Source organism: Lepisosteus platostomus, chromosome 3 (genome assembly GCF_059453375.1).
Source record: "Lepisosteus platostomus isolate fLepPlt1 chromosome 3, fLepPlt1.hap1, whole genome shotgun sequence".
In the NCBI taxonomy this organism is placed as follows: domain Eukaryota; kingdom Metazoa; phylum Chordata; class Actinopteri; order Semionotiformes; family Lepisosteidae; genus Lepisosteus; species Lepisosteus platostomus.
In genome coordinates, this window is record NC_142613.1 from 77356381 (window position 1) to 77375816 (window position 19436).

Sequence of the window (19436 nt, forward strand, 5' to 3'; positions counted from 1 at the left end):
CCTCTCTGGCACCTCACTCTCACGCCCTTAGGTTGTGAGCTCACAGCTGCCAGCGCACCTCACGTTGTGCCCAGCCACCACTGTGTTACATCTACACAGCTGCCAGTGCACCTCAACGTGCCCAGCCACCACATCACTATCTCCCAGAGGGTGCAGCTAGATAGACCCCACTCGCTTCCCCGACACCAATGTATTGCCAGGGGGAGGGTCCCTCTACCACACAACCCACTCTGGTCCACACACACTAACTCACAACTCACTCATACAGCGGACACGTCAGCCCTGCTCTCACACCCTAGCAGGATGCTGTCCCTTTAAATCTTTCAACGATCTCATAAAGCTCAGTTTCTTGTCAGTCTCCTCGCACACTGACGTTTTCACTCTTTTCCCCACAGCCTATTCCTCTCACAACCCCGATTGTCGATCTTCTCCACCCCCTCTCGGGGTTACTACAGTGGCTAGTCAAGTCTTTGCTCACTCATACTGTACAGGGCTGCACGCCCTTCTAACATCGCCCCCGACTAGTAGCGTCTCACACCCGCTACTGTCCTGCTTCAGCTCGGCTCTCCCACAGCAGAGCCTCCGCATTTGTCCTCTCACCAGTGCAGCGACAGCAAGGCCAAGCTCCTGCTGCATCTTTTCCCCCTTTAAACCACTTCTACCCCTGCTGTTCCTTCACTTAATCACGTCAGGTGGGGTTTTCACGGCAACGCGTCTTCCTTAATCCGGGGGCTCCGCTCCCCACACCAGACACTCCCTGCGTTGTACTGTACCACACTATTTAAATCGAGTCGATGTACGTTTCCAAATTTTTAAAAATCATCCCCATTTATAGGAAAAGGAGGAAGCATTATAATGTACTTTCCAAACCCTGCCCTCTTCCCCTATAAATGTGTTGTAATAGCCCAAGCATGAGAAGGAAGAACACGACTTTAAGAGTAGAGGACGCGCACAAGAGATTCACTTATTGTACACTGTGCAGTATATGAGGAAACAAATATGAGGAAAGGAATTTACTGTCTTAGTCGGCCTTTTCTACTGGGCTCTGGGCATCGGGCAAGGGTAAACCAAACCCTCAACCCAGCTAAGCTGCCTATAACTGTAAGATCTGTGCATTCTTGCAGAGCCCTGGTTTACAGAAAGCACGGAGCAAAAAGTGATGTGATAAGGTAAGGCATTCACGACTTTCATTCTTGTTGAAATATGAAGGATTTTATTTGTGTTTGTGATATGGAGTTAAACATATCACATTTTAAATTAATACAATCGGAATGTATTGCATTTCTACACTATTTTGAGCCAAATATTCTTAATAGGCATTAGAGTCTCTAATACTTGCCACATACTGAACATACTGTACACTATTTTACAGGGAATCACCTACAGTACACAGGCGAATGATGAACATAAGGTTACGCTGCTTGCTACTGTATGGTTGTTAGAAGTGCTGCTTTAAGTACCCTTAGCAGTGTATCATGTTTTCTCTCTATTTTGAAACCAGTGATACATTTTATAAGACCTATAGAACGAAGGCATGTACGATAATTCAAAGAATATGTGTTCAATATTACAGCTGTATACAGTATGAAGGTGGATTATAAAATTTGTTTAAATTACTTGTTGAACTTGTTAACAAAACTATGAAAACAACAGCACCAAAATCTCAGCAACCAGTAAAAAAAGAAGTGTGAGAAAGGATAAAACTAACGGACTGTGGTAATTAACAATGAGAAACAGTAAGCTACAAAATACAGTTATAACTTATCCTGCACAGTAAGATCTCATGCAAAGTTTTCTTCCCTCTTAAGAATGGAGAAAATAACATTACGTAATGTTGGAGACACTGACGTTAGAATGAAGATGCTGGCTGCACCTGTTAACCCAGCAGATATTAACATGCTTCAAGGTACAATATTTTATACGTGTATGTTTGTCCATATAAGTGTATCCTTAACTAAGTTGTTCCTTTAATTCCACAGCAATAAAATAACAAAAAAGTTTTAAATGAAACAATTACGGAACTTTAAAATAATTGTCAGCTGTGAAAAGAAGAAATTACATACATAGTCCATTACACAACCAAAACCACAATAACACAATGAAACAACGAGACAATGAAGGAAAATAAAATAGTTTTATGCACAAGGCTGTGATAGAATTTTAACCCGTTTCCATGTTTAGCAGTAGCATTTTTTAAAAGGTCATACATGTGCAATAAAAATATTGGTGTTCTCTTATAAGTTTTAAATTTCAGTTGCACAACCACTTAAAACAAATTAACCCTCAAAATGAATGTACTAATGAAAACACATATTTCATTGACTGATAGTGACTGAAGAACACTAATCTAGACAAACCAACTTGCTTCAACAATTTGTTTTTATTGTCTATTTAAGTAAATGAGATTCTAGCAGGAGTATTTACTGTTTAAAACTTCTTTAATTTTGTTTTCTTTTCTCTTTGCCTGAGAAACAATAATTTTGTTCATTTAACTTATTACACGTTGACAACAGTGGCCTAGGAGGAATTCTCCAGTTTTGTTTTCATTTTATAACTTTCTTTCCCAAGTTTTCACCTTATCAGGAGCAAAATAAAATTGTATGTACTGTAGTATGAATTAATAAGCTTAAAATAAAACAGTATGATTTAATAAGCTTATTTTTTTGTTTTAATAGATTGTAAAAAAGAAAACAAGATTGAAAAAAAATAAAACAGGAATGAACAAACAGTAAAGAAACTCCTGGAGACTATTAATATCTTACAGTAAGGGAGGCCACCTGAAGGCCTTAAGATGTTCATGTCATTTACTGTATGATCATAATTATTTTATTGATCTAATTATTTTAATATGCATATAAATGGTCTTTAAGGTCTTTACCATTTAACCACATGTGTTTTGAATCCTACTCCCTCTGTCTTGCAATATGTTTTGCAATTACTGTCTCATTGTCACACATTTCGTCAAAGAACAATAAAAGGTTCTTTTAGGCCTTTAACTTGAAGTTACTGTATTAAACCCGTGTTTGAAAAGTAGAATTTAGGTTTAAGCCAGTGTAGTAATAATCTTCCAACATCCATTTTTAGAAAAAGTTATATAAGAGTTGCTGTTCAGTTAAATATTACTTACAGTATCTACAAATAAGATGCTCGAAGCATTTCAGACTTGGTTCACAGATTGATGCCTCTTGTAGTTCTGAAACAGCTCTTCATGAGTTTACTAATGACTTACTGCTGACTGATGACTTTGGTTTGTTATATATTCTTCTCTTACTGGACCTCAGAACTACCTTTGTATTTTTAAATCATACCATCTTGATGATTACTGGCATCACTGTAACTGTTTTGTCATTTAAAATCTTGAGTAACAGCTTAAAAAAAAGTTAGGTATTGTTCCTTCTTGTAAGTTTCATCCATTTTAAAGTTAGTTTTTATTTCTATGCTAATGACACCCAAATGAATGTTCTTATGAAACCTTGCTCTACAGTATACCTTAACATACAGGTACTGTTAAGATAATGATAATAAAAGGGTGCAAGAACTTTTCCTGCATCTGAGCTCTAACAAGGCCAGTGTTATGTTGATTGTCTCTCCTTATCAGCGCCACTTTACAGTATGTATTTGAGTCAGAGCAAGTAATCAGGTTGGCAAGCCTGGTATACTCTGATTCAAGTCTTTCGCTTGTACCTTATGTTCGCAACATAGTGAAGGTGACTTTATCTTAATAACATTGTTTATAACCATTCTTCTCTCTCCCAATCTGATTTAGAGAAACTGATGCATAACCGTTTGTTTTCTTTCCAGCCTCAATTATTGTCATACTGTTCTTGCTTGCGTATCCAAATGTGTTCTTAACAAATTGCAATATGTTCAGAGACAGATGCTCGGTTCTTAACCAAAACTGGAACACATGAGCAGATTTCTCGTGTTCACTTTTTTGAAAGGCTCCCTGGGGGTTTCAGAATAAAATTCAAATTCATACAAAATCAAAATTCAAAATACATATTGTACTACTGCACAACATGAAGAGCTTGAACAGTTTGTCTCCTGACTACATCAATGCACTGTAATCTCTCAATATACTTACATTTCATTTGTACTTGATTAAGGCTCTAAACCCTTGGAGACATGTTTTCTGTTCTCTTTCCCAAGGCTGTAGAATTCTTCCTCAACCAATTTTATTGTCTTCAGACGGTATAAAGATTCAAGATTCACCCCTCTTGGATTTTTTCATAAATTGTTATGATTTAAACTGAAATAGAAACACATTTACTGTATATGGGATTTTTGGTCACTAATCTGCACCAATGTCAAAATGTCAAAATGGAACAAAGGGTCTGGAAATGTTTTACATGTACAGGCTACAGTATATAAGGTCAGAGCAGATACTCTTCCATGTAGACCAAGGAGCTGTGTGTTCATCTCTGTGATACAGTAGATCTGTGAAGAGGCATAGATCTGGAGCCGGGTATAAAGCATACAGTATCTGTGTTGTTGAATGTTCCAGGAACACAGCCAGATCCATCATTAGGAAATGGAAAGAAGGATAGTTTTTGGCCTTTTAAAGTGTTGTATAAGTTGTGTGAATTAAGGGAAAAAAGCAAGTTCATTGCATTAAAAACATCTGGTCGTAACACAATAATTGCTCTTGTTCAGGAGGGTGAATACTTTCTGAAGGCACTGTACTATATCCCTTAGTCAGCACTATGAAATTGTTCTACCTTTTAATTCTGTTTATTGTATTTAAGTCTGCATTCATGTGTTTCTGAAGCTTTTGCTTTATTGCCAAATGCCTTGAGACAATGCGTAATGAAAGGCACAACAGTATATAAAGATGTTCCTTAAAAGCACTCTGGCCTTAACAGACTAGAGGAGCTGATGTGCAGCAAATATACTGTATCAGCCTCAATGTCCTTTGTTTGATAGTCTACATACTGTACATAGACTAGAAATTCAACCCTTGAACCCTTTACCTATGGGATGCTAAATGTTTGAGCAAATAAGTAAATATGTTTGGCCATTAGCCCATCAGTATTACTATGGAATTATTTTTCTAGTAGAAGGTCCATTCAATTTTTGATCACCAAACAAAATAAAATCTAAATGTGATTCTGCAGAAATTGTTTTGAAAAACAGGGAAAAGATGAGACATGACAGAAATATCCATTCATTTCCAGTCTGCTTTTCCTGGTGCGGAAAAAGAATGGTTACAATAAAGACACACCACAGCCTGATTTCACAGCTGAGAAAAATAAACCCCTTCCAGCTGAAACATGTTGATCGAGAAGATGAATTAAATTAAACCATCTGGAGACGTGTACCTCAACACCACCATGTGTTTTTATCTGACAGGCACCTATCCCATCCTTCCACCTTTCCCAGCTATTGGAGGCAACGAAGGGGTTGGGGAAGTTGTTGAAATTGGCACTAATGTAACAGCTTTCAGACCTGGAGACTGGGTGATTCCTGTAGATGCAGGTTTTGGTATGAATCCTACTCTTTTCTCAGTCTTTCCTGTGAACACATGCTAATAGAGATGAGAAGGGGGAGTGGAGTTTTCACTAAAACACAACTTCTGTAACTGTAGCTGCCTGCTATTTCAGGAGTATACTTTATGGTGCTACAAAGTTTCAGAAGTTAATCCAAATGATAAAAATAAAATATAAACAAAATAAAACTGTCAAACAGACAAAGTAACGATTGTTTCCTATAATTCCAAAACTGATGTGAAAATGTACTTTTATAGAGTAAAGGAAAACGGTGAGAAGGAGGAATAAATGTTCGAAAGCTTATTAGCTCCAAGGAGAAAACAAAACAACTATCTTGTTTAGAAATTCGATTTTCTTTTTCCTCCATGGTGCCAATAGGCTTCCGTAGAAATTGTTTGGTTTTACATAATTGAAACCCTTTCAACCTCCACCCCCAAAACGGTAGTCAGGGTCAATGTTCTCCTGGAATGGATGTACTGTACAGTACTGTACCCTTTAATTTTTTGAATTATCTTGGAATGCATAAACAGAGGTCAGAACACCAAAGAAGTCTATTAAGGTATTCTAAAGGGTTTTGTTTATGGTTCATTGCTCTCATTCAACTGTGTACTTCCTCTGGGATCCATCTTCATTAGGTTTAAGATTTAAATAGGGTTACAATACCACCAACATTAACATTAATCTATGTGATTTTCCAAATGTTATAGTTTGAAGATGATTAAATATTCATCCTTACATTGATTAGGTCAATAAATAATTAATATTATTTTCTTGGACTGAGAGACTGTTGAAAATAAATCAGCACTAGAGCTTTTGTGTTTTCTGTTAATGCCAATGGTGTTTTATTTACTTAATAGCATTCTACATACTGTATTCAGCTAAATATTCAAGCTTCATTTACATTCCCTGCTAAAAAGCTGAAAACCTGTGATAAAATTAATATTACCATGAACGTAATAGGACTCAGTATTTTTAAATAAGCTGTGAAACCAGATAGTAATACCAAAACTATGAGACCTCTGGCCAGCACAGTCAGCTAGCTACTCCATAAGCTAAACATACAGTATGTGTATTGTTTTGGGGGGAAAAAATAAATTGATATTTGATATTTATAATTCATAGTATTATTATAGCAAACATATATTTTAATTACATTCAGTGATCATGTTAAAAGTCATTTCTGTCATTGATTAAATTGTTCTAACAGTGAATCCACTCTGGCATTAATTTCCTCCTGCAGGCACATGGAGAACAGAAGCAGTATGTGATGAGTGTGACCTTATTAAGATTCCCAAGGATATTCCATTACTATGCGCTGCAACGATTGGTGTAAATCCATGCACTGCTTATAGGATGTTACATGACTTTGAGCACCTGCAGCCTGGTAAGTTCATAATAATTGTGTATTCTGATACACAGGGTTTATCTCCTTTCTGCTCATCAATGAAATTTGTCTTTAGGTGAGACAGTCATTCAAAATGGTGCCAACAGTGCAGTTGGACAAGCAGTAATTCAGATTTCAGCTGCCATGGGAGTGAAGACCATCAACGTAATACGAGACAGGTAGGAGTAACATGCTTTACAGTATACTGCACTGTACTGCATACAGTATACAGTATGTTGCCGTGAGAATATAGAACTGGGGAAATTACTACAGTAAATAACCATGGATTTCACACATTTCCTAGATTTCCTTGATTTCACATTCTATAACATATATACAGTAAATTTGAAGTGTCTGAAAAAAATCGGCAAGAAACTTGTTTCAGTTTGTTGGGCACATGAAGTTGAAATATAGTAGTTCAGGTGGGTAGCTGCTTCAGCATGCGTAGGCTGCAAAGGAACAAGTAATAGGTTTATTCCATGCTGAAAAAAAGAAGAAAGAGAACACAACGTTTCGGCCGTGGAGCCTTCTTCAGGTGTGAGAGAGACAGGGCAGTAGGCAAAGGTAATGTAGCAGGAGAACAAAAGCTGGGAGAGAGGAGGAGCGAGAGGCGGGAGCAGGGGACAGAAAGAGAGGCCAATCAAGAGGTGTGAAGTCAGAATGGGTGCAGAGAGGTGTGAAATGAAACTTCCAATGAATGGAGAAAATTTAAAAGAACAGTAGTCTGTCGTTAAGGGAAGGGAGAATGTGTGATCCTACAGTAGCTGCAGAATAATTTTAGTTTCGGTGGTCTTTCTGATGTATGAGTTCGGAAAACCGTCTTTGAGAACACAGACGGAGAGATTAGAGTGGTCGTGGCCGTCAGAGGTGAAATGAGAAACAATGGGCTTGGAGAGATCTTTAATCTTCACAGCCCTGACGTGTTCTCTGAAGCGGTCTCCGAGTCTCCTTCCTGTTTCTCCAATGTAGATGGCTGGGCATTTACTGCAAGAGATACAGTAAATAAGGTTGCTGGAGGTACAAGATGCTGTCTGGGTGATCCAGAATTGTCCTGAGGGGCCTTGAATGAGTGTGGTGGTGGCTGTGTACTTGCAGGTGATACAGCGAGCTCTGTTGCAAGGGAAAGTGCCTGGTGTGGATGGTTGTTGAGGGCGGTCAAGGGAGCTGTGAACAAGGAGGTTACGCAGATTAGGTGGAGGTTTATTCCATGCTGAAAAAAAGAAGAAAGAGAACACAACGTTTCGGCCGTGGAGCACATAGAGTTGGGAGGGAGGAGGAGTGAGAGGCGGGAGCAGGGGACAGAAAGAGAGGCCAATGGTTGAAGTTGAAATATGGCAATAATTACTGCACGTAGGTCTTTCCCTGAGTATTCACAGTCAATTTCAAATATTCAAATTCTCCAAGAAAGCGTTAAAGGTCACAGACTAAAGATTTTAATGTAAAGAATGGGGAAATGACCCAATATTGAAAATAATTCCAAATTCCAAAGAGTGGGGGCACACTTTGAACTATTGAAACATACATATAGAATATAAATTTTGTATATTTTCTAATGTCATCTTTAAGATAAACACATAATTTTATTTTTCACAGATCTAACCGAAGGGAACTGGTGGAAAGCCTACAATCTATTGGGGCGGACTATGTAATCTCTGAAGAAAGTCTGAAAAGTTCAGATATGGACCAAATATTTCAGGTGAGAAATAAGAAAAATGCTAAAAATAAGAGTATTTTAAAAAATAGAACCCCTGACTTTCATGGCATTCGACTGGAGACAGCAGTATCTTTTCAGCTTTAAAGAAACATTTCTTGCTGCCCCTCGAGTTCAAAATTCAAAATTCAGCATCAGTATTGGTCCTGTATACAAGTGTATAGTTTCACAATAAGAGGGGATGGTGAATAGAAAGTGGAAGATTGTTTTGTTTTTCTTGCGAGTCAAGTCGTTTGGGACAACTGTTTGCAATGTCATGGCACTTGTAATAGGAGCGGCACAGTGGTGCGGCAGTGCCGATGATCCATGGCTCTTGGGTCCTGGAGTCGTTTGCAGGCTCTGGCATCTTCTGTGTGGAACCTGTGTGAACTCCACCCCTCATACTCGCATGGACTTCCTCTGTGTAGTCTAGCTTCCTTCCTCCCTCCAAAGACAGGCAGGTAGGGTCACAATTGTCTCCGGATGGTCCCCCTCTACAGTATGTGTGCCCTGCAATTAATCTGCACTTGTCCAGAATGTAGTCTTTGTATCCTGCATCTGCCAAGTGGAACTCTGCACTCTGTGGCTCTTTATAGCACAAAGTGGACCGACTTATTAGACGGAGGGTACTTGTAATGTTAAGAATAATGGGGAAATCCTTCTGAATTCAGTTATATTAGAAATGGTGTGATAAAAATCATGAAGTAAATCCCTGGTTCTGCTGTGTGACAAAACACTTTTCTTAATAATTGCAGTGATACTGTATGTATTGAAATAGTTTTTTGGTCTTTCCAGAGAGTCCCCAGGCCTAAGCTGGGTTTGAACTGTGTGGGTGGATGCAGTGCCGGAGACCTCCTCACTCATCTGGAGTAAGCATTGGATTACATGCGATTCATTCAACTGAAATGGTGGCACGCTGGTGCAGTGCTTAGAGTTGCTGCCTCACAGTGTCCTGGGATAAATTCTGGGCATGTCTCTATGTTCTCCCCATGTTTACATGGGTTTCCTCCCACACTCCAACATGGCTGGTAGGTTCATTGGCTTCTGGAAAATTGGCCCGGGTGTGAGCGTGGGTCCATGTCGGTATCTACCCTGTGATGGACTGGCGTCCTGTCCAGGGTGTATCCTGCCTTGTGCCTGTGGCTTGTAGGAATAGCCTCTGTCTCCCCCATGCCCCTGAACTGGAAGAAGCGGCTAGAAAATGGATGGATTATTCTATTGTTAGTCTAATTTTTCTTGTATAAAGATTTACCAATCCTTGAAGCCTAGGTACAAAAAAAAATCCAGTTTTTAAAAATTCTATATTTGAATTGTCTGTGAATATGATCATCAGTGGTGTTGCAGAACTGATGTAAGGGTTTTCTTGATCGCTGTCCAAAAAGCACATTGGCCTATTGAATCTGATCCCAGTGGATGTACCAGTTAGCTCAAGAATTCAAACACGGATTTAGTGTATCTTACAAAAAGACATGGTCATTAACAAGACAGAGGAGTACTGTATGAGCTCTTCATCTGAACTGATAACCACTGGCCCTTACCTTACCAATACAGGGAGTCTGCCATTTAATGTGCACTTTAGAAACAATTGCAAATATGCAATTCTGAAGAAATCACACATTAAAAAAAAAGCAAAATTACTCATTTTTGGCATATAAACACTTGTTATAGTGACATCTGGAACATAATGTAGGTGTAAGATATTATTTAAAAGCTAAACTTAGACTGTAAATTCATGCATTACTGTAAAAACACCTAATAGAACAGCTTGCATTTGAAAAGATAATTAAATATACTGTAGTTCTGAGATAGTTCAGGTGGGTAGCTACGTCAGCATGCGTAGGCTGCAAAGGAACAAGTAATAGGTTTATTCCATGCTGAAAAGAGAAGAAAGAAAACACAACGTTTCGGCCATGGAGCCTTCTTCAGGTGTGAGAAAGACAAGACAGTAAGCAAAGGTAATGTAGCGGGAGAACAAAGGCTGTGAGAGAGGAGGAGTGAGAGGCAGGAGCAGGGTACAGAAAGAGAGGCCAATCAAGAGGTGTGAAGTCAGAATAGTTGTAGAGAGGTGTGAAATGAAACCTTCAACGAATAGAGAGAATTTAAAAGAATAGTAGTCTGTCGTTAAGAGAAGGGGGAAGGTGTGATCCTAGCTGCAGGATCATTTTGGTTTCTGTAGTCTTTCTGATGTACTGTATGAGTTAGGAAAACCATCTTTGAGAACACAGATGGAGAGATTAGTGTGATCATGGCCGTCGGAGGTGAAATGAGAAACAATGGGCTTGGAGAGATCTTTAATCTTCATAGCCCTCACTGAGATGCTGAGAGTAGTTCTGAGATGCTTTCTCTCGTCTTTAAGCATACCTGGTCTTCTTTATTACAGCTATGGGGGAACACTAGTGACTTATGGCGGCATGGCAAAGAAACCAATTCCACTTCCAGCTGTAAGTTATAACTCTAAAATTAAAAAGAATACTAATTAAATCATGAAAACCATGAGTTCATATGACATGACAGGTTCCATAGGAAATCACACAGAGATTTTTTAAAATTTTGATTGCAAGTTGTGTGTTTGTCTTTTCAAAAGAAAGCCCTCATATTCAAAAACATCGCAGTCCGAGGATTCTGGATGACGCAGTGGAAAAGAAACAATAAACAAGGTAAAATGCGTCCGAAAGATAAATTAAGCAAAGCTTTACACTGACGTTAAGTGTGCGTGCAAATCTGTGATGTTTAAAAAAAGGTGACCAGAAAGATGGGACATGGAGTAAAGGAGAGGCGCTTTAGTCTAGAGAGCCCAGGTCTGAATCGGGGCTCTGTCATTAGCCTGTTATAATCTGGGCTGTAGCGCAGTTTAGTGGCATTGTACAATTCATAGAATATGTTCAAACAAGATACACATAATTCCATATTTATACCAAGAGACACCTGATACTTGTACACTGTGTGTTCCAGTATTCTTTTCAGTGTCTTTAATGTCTCCCAGGATACAGACGAATTACTTCAGAGTCCTTGATGGATAGTGAAATATATATATTTTTTTCTTTCTTGCAGAGGTGATCAAACTACAGACCATGGTGTCTGAGTTGTGTGGGCTGGTGAGGAAAGGGACGCTGTCTGCCCCAGTCTGCGCTGAAGTGCCATTTCAGGATTACAGAAAAGCTTTAGATGCCTGCATGCAATCATACCAGAATAGAAAACACATTCTATTGATGTAGACTTTTTAATGTATGTTGTACTGTATATGCAGAGCTTCTGTTTAATGCACACAATGTTTTATGTAAATAAACCTAGGGGAAGACATCCTTTGTGTTAAATGTTATTAAACTCTTCAGGAATTAAAAATGAAATTTTCTTAGTAACATTTAAGTTATATTTTCACATATGTAGTACAGTCACAATTAAAGAGACACATTGGAGTGTAATTTCAGTGTAATTGCACCTGCAGTACAATAATTTATTGAACTGCTGGATAATGCACATGTGCAGCTGTGCCAATCATGTAATATGTTTCCTTCAGACTTGCCTATTTTCAGGTCAAGGAAATATGGTAGTTATTGCTGGCACAGAGTGCGTTATATATAGACCAACTGCTGTTTATATCTTACCAAAACATTTTCACCTCAGAAAAAAAATCAATCTGTACAATTCAATTTTTGTAAAGTATTAATCTATACAGATAGAAAATAAATCAAAATTACCAAGAACTTTGGTATTTGTGATTATCATTAAGTAAATCAACAAATTCAACTGTCATATCACACAATGTGAGCAATTGCAAAAAAATGCCTTCATTCATCAATGTAACTAATGTTACAAAGTATATGCTACTGTATAACTGCAGGTCATTTACAGAATGCAGCATTTTAGATTTCTTCTAAATGAGGTGGTACTGGCACTGTGTTAGAGAATTGTCCTAGTAGGAAGCAAAGCACAGTATCTGCACACAGAATTGATAAATCTCTCCAAAGCAGTATAATTGGCCACATAAATTAAATCAACAGAATGGACTATACGTAGACACACTATTAATTTTATGTTTCAGATTAAATGGCCTTAATAAAAGTTGTTACAAACATGAAACTGCGCGATATGCAATTCCTTTTAGAAATGTTCTACAGTTCAAATTATTATATAAAGGTAGAAAATCTTCTTTGCAGAACACAGGCTAATCTCCTAACAATGCTACCAACATTTTTATAAGAAATATTATTCCACACTTTCAAAAGATATGTTGGTTGACACTCTAGCAGAATGTGTAATAGAAAAATTTAAAATGCACTCTTTTATCTTTTATTTTTTTAAACGGAAACTTTGTCACTGCATATTGTGCTTTTTAAAAACAAATTCACAAATACATTCATACTTTTTTCACATCAAAATCTTAAATTATTCTTAGGTATTATGTCTTGCACATGCACAACCTCCTTTTTCATAAAGTTTGTGGAATTATCTGACAAAGTAATTAAAATTCAATTTCTGCATTCTGTCATGTTGTATCTTCCAGTTGAGGAGTCTGTGTTTTGGGAATGGGTATCGAGGATTAATTAACTACTCCATGGTACTTTTCTTCTGTGATGCAGGGGATACAGTGCTTGAATAATTAGCATGAGGAAAACAATGTGAATATAAGTTGTAAAAAGAAGACGAACAGATAAGAGTAATTTCACAAAATGTGCCCAACTATTGCTTATAAATATAATCTTGGGAAACATTGTGGATAGGGCTAGCGAGAGAGAAAAATATTGTGTATTCTTTCATTTAATTACAAGAAACTAAGTTTATTCAGAGAAAGCAACATGTTTAACATGCATTTTCCCACATGTCAATTAACAGACATCCAATACATGAGGGATGTCTGTTTCCTGACAAGTTCAAATGTCAGGTAACAGACACACTAGCCCCCTCTTCAGTTAAAGGAGGATACCCTGTGTTGCCAACACTCTTAAGACATTGATGGGTATAGTCCAGTGCATTAGAGAGTGGTCTGTTCAGTATGGCAAAGCTATTAAGTGAATCTAGTGATTACAGTGAAGAATACACAATATTGGTATTCCAAGTAATGTGGCAGTGAATGTTAATTAAGTGAGCACAACTATGTTCTTAATAATTAGTGATTTACAAAATACATAAGCATTTTTGCAGCTCCCATTGACAACAGATTAATAAGTCATAAAGATATGTTCATTGCAGGCTCAGTTTTGTACATTAAAAATAAAAACTAAACATTTCTTCATATGACATAACAGTCCAATTAGCTTTCAGAACATATATTTATATTCCAAAACACAAACTCAATGAGAAAAAAAAATCATGAAATATGTTAACATTATAGAACATACAGTACAGCAGTAATGAAAGGAGAAAATTAAAGCAGCACCCTAAACATTTCCACAGAATCTTTGCTTCATAACTCGTTCCAACATCCGCAATTTGTTCTGTTGTGCCCCAAGTACAAAAGATTCCTCGCCTTTGCGTAATGTTATACTTAACAGGCAAAACAATTACTGATCATCTTTAAGTCTATAAAAAATTAAGAGCTGAGAGATTATTAAAACATGACATTAAATATACGAATTATCATTCATATTACTTTTGATGCAGTAAAATTACTTTTAATCTCGATGTTTTCTATCATTGCTATATTACTGTATTTTAGTGTAAATGTCAAGTAATTAAAATGTAATATACTAAACATTCATGTGCTTTGTAATAGATCAAGGTTAGATAGGTTAGATAGATTTAAGGTGCCCTAAAAATATTGACCCCCCACACACACACATTTCCAGATTGTTTCTGTGTTTCCATTCAGGACACTGACCTATAGGAATTTACATTCAGAATCAGTCTAATTCAATCAAAAACAACAGACTCAATCTCCTCCAGACTAATAAGGCAAAAAATGCTAATGATATGTAAACAAAATTGATTTTTAGAGAAACATAGAAAAGATTATTTTAAGAAGTCACACAATTAGTGGGGTTTCTGTCTGTATGCAATCAATGTGATTTAACTTGTCTAAAGAGTAATTGTATCTTTCTCTTGAAGATCCCTCAGTTTGGATATGTAATTTCAAGCCACAACTAACATTGTTTATGTGACATTATGAAGGCCAAACAGGTTTAGAAACAAATCATCCCAAAAGTCGTTGAAACGCAAAGATAATTAGAAGATTACAAGATCAGCAACACTGAAATTCATTCAATATTCACTCAGTACATGGACAATAATGCTGTCCCTACAGAAAACTGATTAGTGTGGCCAAGTGATAAGAAAGAAGCGATTACTGTTAAAGAGTTTGTAACCAAGCACGTATAAATTATACAGACTTGATATATGAAGACAGAAGGGTGTTTCTAGTACGAAGCCCAAAAAAGAATATAACCAAGCAAGTAGTAGCCTTATCTTATTGGGACACTTCTCATATCGGTAGGGACTGGAAAGACTGTCAGGTTTGAAAAGAACATGGCTAGTGCATAGTACAGACATATCCTAGAGGAAAACCTGCTTGAGTCAGTCAAGAAACTGGGTTGACAATGTATCCGCATAACAATGACCGCAAGCACAAGGCAAAGATCCCACAGCAGGGCCGTGGCAAGAACAAAGCAAATGTCCTTGAGTGGCCATCTAGCTCCTGACGCCAATGTCACATTTCTGGCAAGACTCCAAAACTGCAGTCAATCAACAATCCTCAACAAACCCGCTATAACTGAAGCAATGTTGCCAGGAAGGATAGGCAACAATTATACCATCCCACTGTGTGGTGCTGGCAGAGACCTCGAACACTCACTGCTCCCAGCGCAGACTCGGGGATCTGAATATTTATGCAATCAATAAATTAAATCTGCATAATTTGTTTGTACGTTTTGGTTTTGTTTATTCTCTTTCACACACGACAGTGCTCAGTTTTATCATTACAGCTTTTAATAGAAAAAAAAGTTAATTTGAAAATATATGTTATTTGTATGAAAATGAGATATTATTGGTGAAAATCTCCTTAAGGCACTTTAGTATAAGGGATTTTACATTCAAAATACGACAAAGTTTGTTTAACATTTTGAATACGCATTGGCTTTACTGTATAAGCCTACAAAAAATAACATTTTTCGTTTGATTTCAAAGCTTTGCAGGGCTCCCGCAAGGGCAGACACGACTTTTTCTTAAAGTTCATTTGCAAATGTTAGCAGAAACTGCCCGATTTTGGCTGTGTACTTGTCTCTCTATCCCTACTCCTTCCACCTGTGTATCAGCTATGTCCACCTGGATACAAAGAGCATGTTCTCCTTTTATATTACACAACTCTGTCAGGTTGTTGTGAGGTTAAAGTGACTTTATCTTTAACAGAGAGATTCTGCCGTTCTGATAAAAGGTGCCAGTAGAGAGATTACTAGAATTCTAAAAGTGGCTTTTTCCCGTCCGTGCTGCTTCAATTTTAAATGTATTCAGTACAAAGCTAGTGGCATTTTACAGATTTTGTTCTTGACCTCCCAGAATTTCTCTCGCCTTTGTACACTATGAACACATTACATGGAAAATACTCATCACTGACATTTGTAAAAAGTCTATAACCGGCATCCAGGCTTTAGTGGTAAAAGCACTCATAAATAAAAGTGCATTATTATACAGTGCTATTTTCAACTTAAAGCAAAGGCTTTGTAATGAGAATGCTTTCATTTTCTTGCATAGGCTTGGTTATTTAGATTGACATTGGCTTAGCCACCGCATTACACAAAATCAATTTTTTTATCCGAGGTTTTAACGTTCTAAAATGATAAACTTTTAAATACGCTTGTTCGATTGTCTTTTACCTCTGAGGAAGTGGCATTTCCCTTTTTTCTGTGAAATACCCCCAGAGAAAGTACAAGTGTGCAAGAGGTCCTAACGGGAGCGCAACTTTATAACCCACTCGGCACTGGGATTCAACTGCAGCAGATCCTTCATGTAGGTTTCATCATCCAGGCAACGTTCCCCTGTTTCGAATAAAACCAAGAACACATTAGGAAATGGGCAACTGGACTACCTTAGCCACAGTTCGCTCTGTAAAATCCATCCCTCTATTTTCTAACCACTTCATCCAACCGAGGGTCACAGGAAGCTGCAGCCTATCCCAACAAGCAACAGGAGCAAGGCAGCATACACCCTGGGTGGGACGTCACAGCGCACACGGACACAAACACACACATGCACACCATCACATGAGGGCCTATTTTCTCAGAAGCTGAGTGTGGTCCTTGGGCTGTGGGAGGATACTGGAGCACCCAGAGGAAACCCATGTGAACAAGGGGAGAACATGCAAACTCAACACCCAGGTGTGGAATTGAACCCAGGGCCCCAGCACTGCTCACCACTGAGCCACCGTGCATAAAACACAGAACGATCCTTAGGAATTTTTCAGCAGTTTCTGTTCTTGTTTGAACTTTGCAAAATTGTTATTATAAAGATATTTGTTTGTGGCTAGGGTCCCAAGTTTATTTGGGTCCTTGTACACAAACGGAGCAAGCCCTGTACTTTTACCTACAAGAATGTGTGAAAACAGAGGTACAGTAGTTAAACACTACTCTGCCCCTAGGAAGAAAGCCCCACTACTCTATTCTTCTCCTGCCAATACCCTAGAAAGTGATCTTTAAGTTTTCAGTGTAAAAATATGTTTTTTTGAAATTGTAAATAAAGGGCACGTTAAAGCAGGGAGGACGATCCTTTCAAATTTAATTACTGTTTTAACAGCAATGTAATCTAAAAAAATACTTACCAATATTACCTCCAATTTCAAACAAAGACAGTTCTTCTCTTTTTATGGACACAGCACTGCGGAGAACAAAGTTAAATAGAAAATTTGAAAAAGATATTAATAAGATCACAAGAATGGTTACAAACTGCAGGAGATATTCGACCCATCCAGCCCATTGGGTAGCTGATTGATCCGAGGATTGTGAAAAAGCAGGGTACTGGCTTCAACAGCATGACTTCCATGCTCCCTCAACCCCAGTATTCCTACTATTATTGTAACACGATTGTAGTTTTGATCTGTGTGATTATATTTGGCTTTCCACATCTTTACACCAATCACTTCCGATGTCTGGAATGAAGGATTTATTCATATTGTGGAAGCTGATTTACTGGAATCCTAACAAAAACATCAATTTTTATTTCAACAATGAGTCAGCAACCAAAGAGTTTAGGTGAAATGGCCTCCTTTCTTCTGTATTCTTTTTTTTTGTTTGGAAATCTGAAAAGGTGTCTTTGTGGCTTGATGGGAGTATCACAAAAGGATCATATCCACTCACAGTTACTGTATTTAAAAAGCACATATCAGGCATTCTGCCACCACATTAGCTGGCACCCTAGGTGTAGTTCTGTTTCTTCCCAGCAGAGGCCGCTGAAACTTCACTTCACTGATTCCGGATATACAGTATACAAGATATACGTATATACAAGAGTCATGGCGGAGTCCCTACTTCCCTTTAACATAAAGTAATAATAAGTGTATTTCTGATTAAATGCCGTTTCAAGACTTCATTTCTTTCTTGTATATGATTTCAGCAAATCATGAGAAGAAAACGGCGTTTACAATTTAGAGTTATATATAATTTCCATTCGGAAGTCACTGAATTTACGTTTCAAGGTTTTGAAGTTCTGAAACACCGCTGATTTTAAGACACTTTGAGACATATGGGAACTGCCAAAAAACACACTCTACATACAAAACAAGAATAACCCCTGCTTCCTTTTCAATACAGCAAATAGACTTATAAACCAATAAACAGAGCCTTCTACCAACATACTGTAACTTCAACTATTTGCAGTAATGTTTATGCAAATTAAATTAGATACTTTTAAGTATATAATTATAATAATAATCAGGTGCTGGTACTGAGTTTTCCATTTGTTAAAACACCACTTGAGATATACAATCTTGTTCATCTGTTAATTATACTGTAGGCATCTCTCAAATATCTCTTTATCATAAAAAAATAAAACAGTGGATACAACTCAGCTGTATTCAGTTCTCACCACTCACAATAATTCTGAAAAACATAATTATTGATTGACATAAAACAATCATTCCAATCAATAATTACGAAATGACTCTTCAAGTAGTAAACGATTCACTCTTATCCTCTGACACAATCTGACATTTTGATCCCCTTTAAGCCTGTTCTTTTAGATCTAAGCACAGCGATTGAAACTGTTGATCATCAGCTATTGATAGAGCACCCTGAAACTCTTCTAGATTTACAGTAGCTGTGCCTGTGCATTTGGTACTGTACAATGGTTTAAATCATGCCTCACAGATTTTAAACACATGCTTGAACCTGCCTAAACGAAAATGCAGTATTCCGTGGCAGTCTTTTCTTGGGCATTTACTTTTATCATTAATCCTGCCCCCGCTAACAGACTATCTACTGTATAGAGACAATGCAAATGTTCAATGCCATAGTAATGACACGCAACTGTATGTATATAATAGTGTACATGATAGCGAGTGACGTGGCATTCATAAATTATTGTGTCTCACTGGTCTTAACTGTGTGACAACAAACTGCAGTCAGTTCTGACAAAAGAGATCTTAATCCTGGGGGCTTAATCACATCTTGATAAAATGGCCTAGTCTGCCCTCAATGTAGCTTGTTATGTCATTAATACAAAAGCATCAACACAAAACTACTGATGTTACTTTCGATCCTGATACTTTAATTAATACACACGTAACACATGTTCTGAGTGTCCTTCCTCCAGCTCAGAAATATCTCCTACGTGAAATGCTTACTCTATAAGGAATGCAAAGAAATTAATGAATGCCTTAAAATCCCCAAGCCTCTTATGAGGAACAAATGAGGTAGAGCGTTTAGCTATTGGGCCTCTAAACTGTAAAATGAAC

The 19436-nt window shown here is 37.6% G+C and overlaps 2 protein-coding genes across 4 annotated transcripts in view; one reads left to right on the forward strand and one right to left on the reverse strand.

Annotated features, from left to right (window-relative positions):
* The first annotated feature begins 833 nt into the window (after positions 1 to 833).
* Positions 834 to 11858, forward strand: LOC148675580 (enoyl-[acyl-carrier-protein] reductase, mitochondrial). The gene is made up of 10 exons (XM_088626891.1): positions 834 to 1169; positions 1809 to 1906; positions 5350 to 5481; positions 6727 to 6870; positions 6947 to 7049; positions 8464 to 8566; positions 9356 to 9429; positions 10941 to 11001; positions 11145 to 11217; positions 11612 to 11858. Exons 1-10 carry the CDS (start codon positions 1000 to 1002, stop codon positions 11773 to 11775), a joined length of 1122 nt encoding a protein of 373 aa, XP_088483017.1. The 5' UTR covers positions 834 to 999; the 3' UTR covers positions 11776 to 11858.
* A 976-nt stretch (positions 11859 to 12834) lies between these two features.
* Positions 12835 to 19436, reverse strand: part of arhgap18 (Rho GTPase activating protein 18) — a 35438-nt gene continuing 28836 nt past the window's right edge. For all 3 annotated transcript variants that reach the window (XM_088626890.1, XM_088626888.1, XM_088626889.1), the window contains exons 14-15: positions 17307 to 17362; positions 12835 to 16527 (exon numbers count right to left, since the gene is read on the reverse strand). In XM_088626890.1, the coding sequence (XP_088483016.1) occupies positions 16436 to 16527; positions 17307 to 17362 (148 nt within the window). In that variant the 3' untranslated portion in view covers positions 12835 to 16435. The remainder of the gene's footprint in view (positions 16528 to 17306; positions 17363 to 19436) is intronic.

Bases quoted from the DNA above. Each gene is read 5' to 3' on its own strand.
- LOC148675580 (XM_088626891.1), top strand. From the start codon at position 1,000: ATGAGGAAAGGAATTTACTGTCTTAGTCGGCCTTTTCTACTGGGCTCT. The intron at 1,907-5,349 runs GTACAATATTTT...TTTATCTGACAG, and splicing joins AGATATTAACATGCTTCAAG to GCACCTATCCCATCCTTCCA. The intron at 11,218-11,611 runs GTAAAATGCGTC...TCTTTCTTGCAG, and splicing joins GAAAAGAAACAATAAACAAG to AGGTGATCAAACTACAGACC.